The sequence below is a fragment of the Lygodium microphyllum genome, chromosome 10, assembly GCF_053477565.2.
Source record: "Lygodium microphyllum isolate KBCC chromosome 10, Lygodium_microphyllum_v1.1.10, whole genome shotgun sequence".
Taxonomy (NCBI): domain Eukaryota; kingdom Viridiplantae; phylum Streptophyta; class Polypodiopsida; order Schizaeales; family Lygodiaceae; genus Lygodium; species Lygodium microphyllum.
The window spans coordinates 68106534-68115912 of record NC_141144.1 but is presented as its reverse complement, the minus strand read 5'-3'; the positions used below and the strand labels follow the sequence as shown (position 1 = coordinate 68115912).

The 9379-nt window shown below is 41.9% G+C and overlaps 1 protein-coding gene across 3 annotated transcripts; it reads right to left on the bottom strand.

Moving 5' to 3' along the window:
- Window positions 1-3718: 3718 nt before the first annotated feature.
- LOC148030117 (uncharacterized) lies at window positions 3719-8465 on the bottom strand. Of its 3 annotated transcripts, none has more exons than XM_087686395.1 (3): window positions 7650-8465; window positions 7498-7531; window positions 3719-7152 (listed from the first exon to the last, which is right to left on the bottom strand). In XM_087686395.1, exon 3 carries the CDS (start codon window positions 7149-7151, stop codon window positions 5373-5375), a length of 1779 nt encoding a protein of 592 aa, XP_087542521.1. In that variant the 5' UTR covers window position 7152; window positions 7498-7531; window positions 7650-8465; the 3' UTR covers window positions 3719-5372. The 3 variants fall into 3 exon arrangements, with proteins under 3 accessions (XP_087542521.1, XP_087542520.1, XP_087542519.1); XM_087686394.1 differs by having other exon boundaries at window positions 7498-8078; window positions 8288-8465; XM_087686393.1 differs by having other exon boundaries at window positions 7498-8465.
- Between the last annotated feature and the right edge of the window lie 914 nt (window positions 8466-9379).

Sequence of the window (9379 nt, the reverse complement as noted above, 5' to 3'; positions counted from 1 at the left end):
GCGTGACGTCTCCAGGCTTGGTGTGGGCAGCCAAGCGGCACAATCTTCGTGGCCACCATAGGGCTTTCATAGCCCCCCTAGTGGGCCATCTCTCTCTAAGAGGGCTTGGGAAAATTTCACCTCCGTTGGCTGCTAGAAGCCAAACCCTAACTATTAATTTCCTGGAAGCCATAGCCAGGAAGCTTCAAGCTTCTTCATCTTTCAAATTTTTCAATGTTTGGTCATTAACAGTGATTTTAATCACTGAGTTAACTTTTTTTGAGTCAGTTACTAATCTGGGAACCTTATCTCAGAGGTTAGTGCACTTGGAAAGTCATCATCAAGCTTATCAAGACCGACATTTACCATCTCTAGCAACATGAGCTACAAATGAGTTCTTGTAAACACTAAGGCACGTTGCTCAATCAGTGTTGTTGCTAGTATTTACAAAATCTGAATGTTTTTCATTATGAAATTAAAACAACTGAGTGCTTTGCTTCAAGTTGTAAGGCTATGTGTACAATTATAAACACATAGACCATCATACACTAGAATCGTATTGCATATCTTGAGTGACTTTTTTCAAGTACAATGGTCAATGAAATCGGAGGGATGAGTGTCATTGTACTCTCCTCGGAATCATCAGCAACCAACAAGCATTGAAATCATAGACCGTCCTTGTCCAACACAAGGTTCATCCACTAAGTCATACCACAAGGAGTAGCCAGAAGTCCAGTCTAGGTTGACATCATTGAAGCCTAAAAAGACCATTAAACCTCGGAAGAAGACTGCACATAAGAAAGGACCACCCAGGTCATATTTCGAAATATTACATATGTATGATTTTCAACCTTTTTCCTCATTATAGCTTTGATATCAAGTGTTTGATTTGCTTCCGCATTCAGTGGCAAGGTTGTAAGGGACTAGACACTGCCCTTGTTCTAACAAGTGGTAAGACCTTCCCAATGGCCACAACGTATGCTGATGTCCATCCTCAAATTCAAAAATTTAATGAAAAAGATTTCCTTCCTTGGCAGGTTTTGATCAAATATAAAATGATGGAAAGAGGATATTGGCCCTTCATAAAAGAGACTAAAATAATTGACCCAGTCAATCCCCTTGATGTAGAAGATGATGAACGAGCTCAAGCCATCATCATGCTTCATTTAGATGAATACTTAAGTCATCACATTGGCCAGCTCTTAACTGCAAAAGAAAAATGGGATGAGCTCGAAAGACTCTACGGTGCTACAGGGAAGAACTCCAAGATATTTCTCAAGATTGAGTTTTTTAGCTTGGAATACAAACACGGAAAAGATCTAAGCAAGTTCATTTCACATATGAAGGGGCTTATGGCACAGCTTGCCTCTATTCAAGCACATATCCATGATGAAGATGACATTGCCATCCTGCTAAAGTTTGTGAAGAAGGTTTTTCCAACCTTGGTGACTACCCTAACTAATATCCCGAACCCAACTTTAGCAAGTACCATCTAGTCATGCCTGGATGAAGAGAAGAGAAACCATACTGAAGGGTGTTCAGCATTTACTTCCTGTGAGCAAGTGTCAATGCATACAACTTCTACTAAGTGCTCTTTCTGTCACAAAAAGGGGCATATTATGAACAACTGTTGGAAGAAATATCCTGACAAAATGAAGTACAATAAATGCAAAAAGACCGGGCATATCACTAGTAAGTGTCCTGGTGTTCTAGAAGTACCTAAGGAATTGGAGGTCAACTTTGCCTCCCAAGCCACAAGTGAGCGACTCTTTTGAGCCTTGTAACACTCTCTACCTATAACCTTTTCTTATAGCCTGATTTATAAAGGCATCTCATTGAGAATTAAGGGGAGGCATCCTATTTGTATCCAATGCCACTTGGCATTGAGGTGGGGTGTTGAAAGGTAAGTATAGGAACTCCCTACATTAGAGAGGATAAGGGTAGCTAGGTGTAAAAGGGCTGGAGGACAGGGGAAACCCTAACATAAGAGTTAGAACCAACACACACACACACACACACACACACACAGATGAGCACCTATGCCTCTTGCCTAAAATGATCTTTGTAAGAATACAATTGCAAGAGTTAGAACCAACATCAAGCAATAAAGAAACCACAAAGACAGAGACAAAGACAAACACACACACACACACACACACACACACAGATGAGCACCTATGTGTCTTGCCCAAATGATCTCTTTAAGAAGACAACAATAAGAGTTAGAACCAACATCAAAACCTACTTTTAAAAACAACATATAAGAGAAATGAACACCTATGTTTTGCCCAAAATCTATAGCTATATGGAGAAGAAATAATAGAGATAAATAGAGTGACCAAAATCTTGATTGCTCTCACCATAAAGCTTCAATGGCACTAAAAATCAAAATTCTAATTACGCTCGCCATAGAGCTTCAATGGCATTGAAAATCCACCATAATGGAGCAAACAAGGAAATGAGTACTCCCCAATTTTCAAGTCAAAATAATTTCATTGGAGGGAAAAAAAGTGCCCAAAAAAGGAGGGGAAAGTACAATGATAAATATACTCAAAATTTGTGCATTGTTTATTATTTTTTTCTAAAATCCCCACAACCCCTTTTTTCAAATCAAAAACCTAAGGTTTGGAGAGAAAATATATACTCTCTTTTGACATGGCTTCTTCTAGGACTTTAAAAAATCAATAAGATAAAAAATTCCTCTTGTTATCATTGTGGCATCTTATTATTTTCCTCCACAAGACATGCTAGATTGAAGACATGTAACACTAGGACATACAAAAGTACAAAGCTAAAAGATACAAGTAAGCACACTATCTTGGTAGTTTTACAATCCTTGGATTTAATCTCAAACCGAAGGTAGACCTAATACAAGCATTAATGACTTCACATTAACAAAACAAATGATTCAAGTGTATACACCCCCATGTAGCAAAGTGGAATTCCAAAGTAAGATGGTAAGGTTTGATTGAGTTTGAGCACTAAGGGCAACATCTAAAAGGACAAGAAAAATTCAAATTGGACCAAAATAAGTTCTCAAAGTATGCAAATTTAATTATTCTAAAGTTGAGCTGTTATTCAATACCCATACATGTCCTACAACTTCTGTCCAAGATGATTGCCAAAATTTTGGCACATTTTCCAATTTGACTCACTTGTTGTAGGCTAATCTAATGAAACTAAATTGAAGCCCTAATCCCTACCTCACTCTAGTATGATCAAACTAGTCAAAACCGTTGTTAAGGCCTTTGTTAATTGGAAGCAAAGTACCACAATTATTAACTTGGAGCAAAACCTAATCTCATCATACTTGAAACTTGCAACAACTTTCTTATCCCCCAGAAGAACCTTGTCATTTATAAGTCGGTATGCTCCTTTCTAAGTTGACAATGACACATATTTACACTATGTATGGTTGGATCCATTGTTGCAACCACTCATGAGTGGTGCACAGGAAATCTTTTATATGCATTACCATGGTAGTGAAAGATAGTTGCCATGTTAGTCACACACATGGAAATTCCAATAATTTTATTTTATCTCATATTTGCAAGCAAGCCTACAAAAATAAGACACCTTACAAGAGTGAAGCATTACCATCGTAGGAAATCTCAACCACCTTGATTAAGTGGTACTTAGTGAGACACTAACTTACCCATTGTCATAAATACCCAACAATATACCCCCCCCCCCCCAATGCTCGTACTTTAGCATGATATTAGCTTCCACCTTCATTAGAGCTCACTTACATCCATTTTTGCCTCTCAGCCCTTGCAAATGTTTGCATATATTGATGTTTCACCTCAACAACCAACCCCAATAATACTTATCACCTTTCACATTCACATGGTCTTACTTGAGCTTCCTTAAACAAGACCATGAAGCAGACAAGGGCTGTGGTGGCAGCGAGCAGCAAGTGTTTAGTGCAATCGATATGCGTGCCCCCATTGGAATCACCTATCATATCGGTAGAAACCCAGCTTCATGTCGGCCTGTAAAACCAATCCATGTCCGCCAGTAATAGGCTTAGGATTGTCGACTACCAATAATAAGCCTGGCTTGTTTAACGCAGGCGTCTTAACTACATGATAGTTCCATTGGCTTATGTGAGATGCATGTTGCTCGACTATGGTAGCAGGATTTAGGATAGGGTTACCATACCCATGCCAGTACCAATAAGCCACACGCCTTGTACAAATAAGACCTTAGCCAGCACACCTAGCATTTTGTATTGGAGCAGTGAGGGGAGTTTGTATGGTAGGATTTGTGTGTATTTTTGGAATACTCGCACGCGTGTGTGATATGACTGGGAGTTCAAGCATTACACAGGTACACCTTACATCTATAGGAGAGTAAAGAACAAAGTAGATGAAGTCCATCCTATTGATGTGGATGTAAGCATGTGAAACTCTGAGCATACACAAGTGACATCAAATACAAAAAGGGGAGAGCATCTGAATCCAATCCAAAAATCCAATAAATAGCTTGCACCTTTCAACTTGACCAAGCACCTTAGCTCACCAAAAGAAGAATGAGGCATGTCAAAGCATAGGTAAAGGATTTAGCTTGTATTTATGCATGTCCCAAGAACTAGTCCTTGGTAATGCACATCGCAGGTATAACAATTTGTCTGTCAAATGGCAAGGCCTGATAGGAATGCCATCAATATTACATACATTTGAAGATGGTAGTTGATGCTCTATAAGTTTGGAGTCCTCAATTACCTTATTCAAGCAATCAAGGTAAGCCATTTATGTGGGTTATCAAGTGATACAAGGTGCATGTGACACACTCCATGTCATCATGCAAAGCCTGGCATTAGTCCTTACATATTAACCAACACTAAACAGATCCAAACTTTCTTCCCATCAAGATCATTCCATTCATCCACATGATATATAGACAGACAGAAGAAATAAGCTTCAATCATAAAACTTCGGGACCGTGTGTACCTGGCACGTGCAGGGCCAGTGCAAACTTCAAATACAACTGCAACACCCTGCTCAAGCAGTGGAGAAAGGCATCCACCACTAGTATGTTACATAATCCAATCTTATGCCACAAAGGATATTTAATTCAGAACTTCACAGTTCAGTGGCTGATATGTGAACCAATCATTCACTTTCAAAACCCCCGTTAGGTGAGCCATCATTGTTCATGAAGACACCACGGAAGTCAACTAATCAAGCATACAAGGGTTTTGCCCTAAACCTCACCCACCGCTGGTTTGACGGTCTACTAATCTAACATACAAGGGGTTTCCACTAACACCGACCCACCACCGCAGAACAGCACATGTGAAGAACATGTGCAGTTAAGCAACAACACGATTGCGAGGTCTTCAATTTTCATATGTTCTCGGTTTCAAGCTGCAGAGAGCCTTATCCACCACATCATAGCTGCCATTCAAGGTACTCATCAAGTTCTTTGTTGCTATCATACTCCATTAGTGAGTTGGCCTTTGAATCCCTTTCATGCCTCCACAAAATGTTCAAACCCACAAGTAGTTCTGCAATGGCTGCTTCTGCCTTAAGCTTATCTGCAAAGTAAAGTGTCTGCAACAGTAAAATATTGGTGCGAGATACCACTTGCTGCTGTTCAAAGTTATGTTCAGACTGCCACCGAATCATATTGTGTGCCATGGGAGCCAACCACCCCAAAAGTTTTTCAAGAACCTCCTTCCAATATGCAGCACGTGAGCCATCACATTCAGGCAGGTCACAGCCTCTCATACAAGATCTTAACCTTGCTCTTAAAGCTATCCTAACACTTTTTGGAAGCATCTGGTACAAATCATCACGAGCATCTTGACTTATAAGGTGAGGACACCTGACCATCTTTTCAACAATGATTATGACATTAGAATAGTGTAGGGCCAGGGCAGCACCCCCAAGGGTAGAAGCAGGGGCATTTTGAAGCTTACATTTGGGATCGAACAATAATTTACTGCTCCCCTCACTTTGACTTGAAGCCAGCTGATGAATCAATCCACTGTTCGACTGTAAGCACCCAGATGTATCCCTTCTGCTGGAATGGTCTTCATGTAGAGGAGTACCCATAGGGCTGCTTGCTAAGCTGTCAGCTCTTGATGCATAGTTTACACTCTTGCTCCTTTGTTGCATAAATTGACGCCCTGGACTGAAGCAAAATGACAAAGGCATGTAGCTTTCACCAGTCAAGTATTGGACAGGGGTTGTGTTGCCATTGGTAGAAACAGAGCTGAAGCTTTGATTGCTTGAACTAAACATTGCTTCATTAGATCTTGATGTCCCATTAGAAAATGGCTCATATGCACAAGGTCGCTGTGTCATGCGATCTGGCCTCAAATGAGCCTCAGAAACACAACCATTCAAATCACTATTGCAGAATTTTGGTTGCTCTGGTGATAGGCAGCTTGACACCGAACCAGAATTATAGACCTCTCCACCCTGGGCTTCAATTAAGATCTCTGGCCACCTATTTACTGGATATCCAAATACAGATACAATCCTTCCATATAACGTACACACGGTTCTTGCAAGAAGACCAACAATTTTGTCATATGTTCGATTCCATAATGAGATCTCCTTCAGGTACTTGATCTCATGACGCTGCCACAAAACTTTCTGGTGTAAGGCATGAAGGTTATCCTTCTGGGCTGGGTCATCTTCCTCCTGCAGCCTCTTGATTGCCTGTTCCATTTCTGAAAGGATTTCAAGCTCTTGATACAGATTTATTGTAGTTCCTACATACCTTTCCATTTTTTTCATCTTAGACACCATGGTTTTGTAAGAGAATTCAAGCCCACGAGAATCAATATTCTGCTGCAGGATATCATTGTAAATGTGCCCGAAGCCTACCAGTGCAGGTTCATGACAACGCTTTCCTAGCCTAGCAATAGCAAGAGCCACTGTTGTTAAGTCTTGTAGCTTCTCCATGCAAGCAAGACTAAGGAGAACACTTTCATCATCCGTTACGAGATGTAGCACACCTTCTGACTTTATCACCTCTGCTCTAAGCCGGCGGATTTCCTGATCACTTAAAGATTGCCATAACTGCAGAGCCTTTGACATTACACTGGCAACTTCAAAAGCAAGGATTTCTATGCGCACTTTCTCAACCTTAGAACCCTTTTTAGGTTCAAATGCCAACTTTCCTGAACCTGCTTTGATGGTGCTCACCTGGATACCCATCCTGAAAGGCAAGGAAGAAAAATGACATTTACACCAACAATATGTGTGTGCATTTTGCAGCACCTGATCAGCAGTCAAAACCAAAAGTTATGTTTTTAAAATGTGTAATATGCAAAATAAAGCAGACTCTTCACATTCAACAACCAGATCAAATTGCCATAATGAGTTCATGTTAATCTCCTTACAGGTGGAACTTGTATACAAGTTGCCATGCTGAGTTCATGTTTATCTCCTTATTGGCAGAACTTATAAAGTGCTTTGGCACCTCCAACACTTGCACATTTTGTGCATTAGAGATCACAGAGGCAGTATAGTGAATTTTAAACAGCATACTACCGTTCCATACCTTTTGTATTGCCCAGGGTGCTGTCACTCGTTCCCTGCACCACCCAGTTGAATTGGTGAATGTGACGCAGCTCGTCCACTAAACCACCTAGTTGAATCGATCTACTAGATGCACCAATTGAAATGTTTCAGGGTGCAAGGATGGTTGCTTACTGCTGTAAGCTTTCGATGCAAAGAAAGTGCTCTCGGAGGGACCTGTTTCATAATAACCTTTTGCATCTGTACACTAAAAAACCTGATTTCCCCGTGCTCTTGCAATAACAGATTCTAAACCGTATTGAAACACAGATTAGGATCTTCTTACTTTCCCACACGTACAGGCATCAAGTGGCCTATAGTCCTCCTCTTCCACTTCCTTCCAAACTGCCACATCTGACAACCACTAACCAGGAGGGTCATCTTCCTGCCAACAAGCTGAGGTTTAGCTTTGCCACAGCACAATGGGACCCCAAGTCCGTCCATAACCATGTATAAGGCATGCAGCATCCATCAATTGATGACACCGACCCCCAAAGAGAATCCGCAGCCGCAGCGTCGCCACATCCAAATCCTAGCTCGAGCAACAAGTCCGCAGCCACAGCCCTGCCACATCCAAACCCTAGCTCAGGCAGCAGGAGGAAAGGAAGGCTCGCAGCAAGTGCTCCTTCTCAGGCACAGAAACCCTAAAATCGACGACCAGAAGTCTCGAGAGCTTCTGGTCGTGAACAGTCCTCAGTGAGCTCTGCGCAGTTTGAAGCGTGAACAGTACTCAGTGAGCTCACAGGGGCAAAGGAAAGGATCTGCCGATTTACATGTTTTGAAGGACCGTCAACCTGCCTGATAGCACGGGAGCTCGCAGGCCACCATGAATGATGATGAGAATATGAATGGTGTTATGGCTGTGGCTGTCGCTGTAGCTATGGCACTGCCCAATCATCAGTGGCTGTAGTTGCGGGCAGAGAGAGAGAGAATACATGTGTGTGTGTGTGTGTGTGTGTGTGTGTGTTAAATTTTGGCTGTGTGAGTAGGTAGCCCCAACAAAAGTGGCCAAAGGAGGCCCACTGCCCACCTAGGCTTCTTGTGTGTAACCACCCTAAGAATGCCTCCACACGCAATTCCCATCGACATCCTCGTGCACATGGGGTTAACTGGGTTTGTAGGTCATGTCATATCCTTGTGGTTGCACCACATCATCACATCGTGAAATATTTGACAATACAACAAATAAAGCCCATAAATTTGTTAGGACACCTTTCGCCTTATTAGTCCATGAGCACAGCAAACTTCAAATGCACCCATGGTTGTTGTTAACCCCATTAGCATACAGCTAGCACCCTATTTAGAGCAAAAGCTCTGGGCTTCCAAGAGGTAGGGAACCCCAATAACCCTATTTGCATTGGGTCTGGCCCTATGGTAGTGGGGGGAGTGGGGTCTCTCTCCCCCCACTACCACTTTGGGTGCAACCCGGCCCTACGAATGGGGTTATCCAATTAGTGTGCAAAGGTTGCACTAGAGTCACACAAAGGTGAGAAAAATCTAGCCACAACATCAACATATCAAATGTTATATATGGCACTTTGTAATTCCATGCGTGGGGTCATTGAAGATGGCAACTTTTGCTAATTTATTATCCCTATCAGTGTCAAGATAGCAATAGGCTTTTTGTGAGAGTGAGGAGGGATAGTTGAGACTTAGGGAAACCCCACTCTCCCTACCCCCAGTCAATGCAATTGAAAGCTAGCAGGGCTATCCCACTTCCAATGCCCCCACTCTAACTAGGTGTGACCTAGCTCTAAGAGCTCCTCCATCCATGAATCTATGAATGAAAGGAGGGGAGTGATCCAAAGCCTGGCCACTTGTAAGTCATTGACTTGCATATGTTGCCAAGCAAACCAAGAACAACG

Coding starts and splice junctions, on each gene's coding strand:
- LOC148030117 (XM_087686393.1), bottom strand. CDS start 7,151: ATGGGTATCCAGGTGAGCACCATCAAAGCAGGTTCAGGAAAGTTGGCA.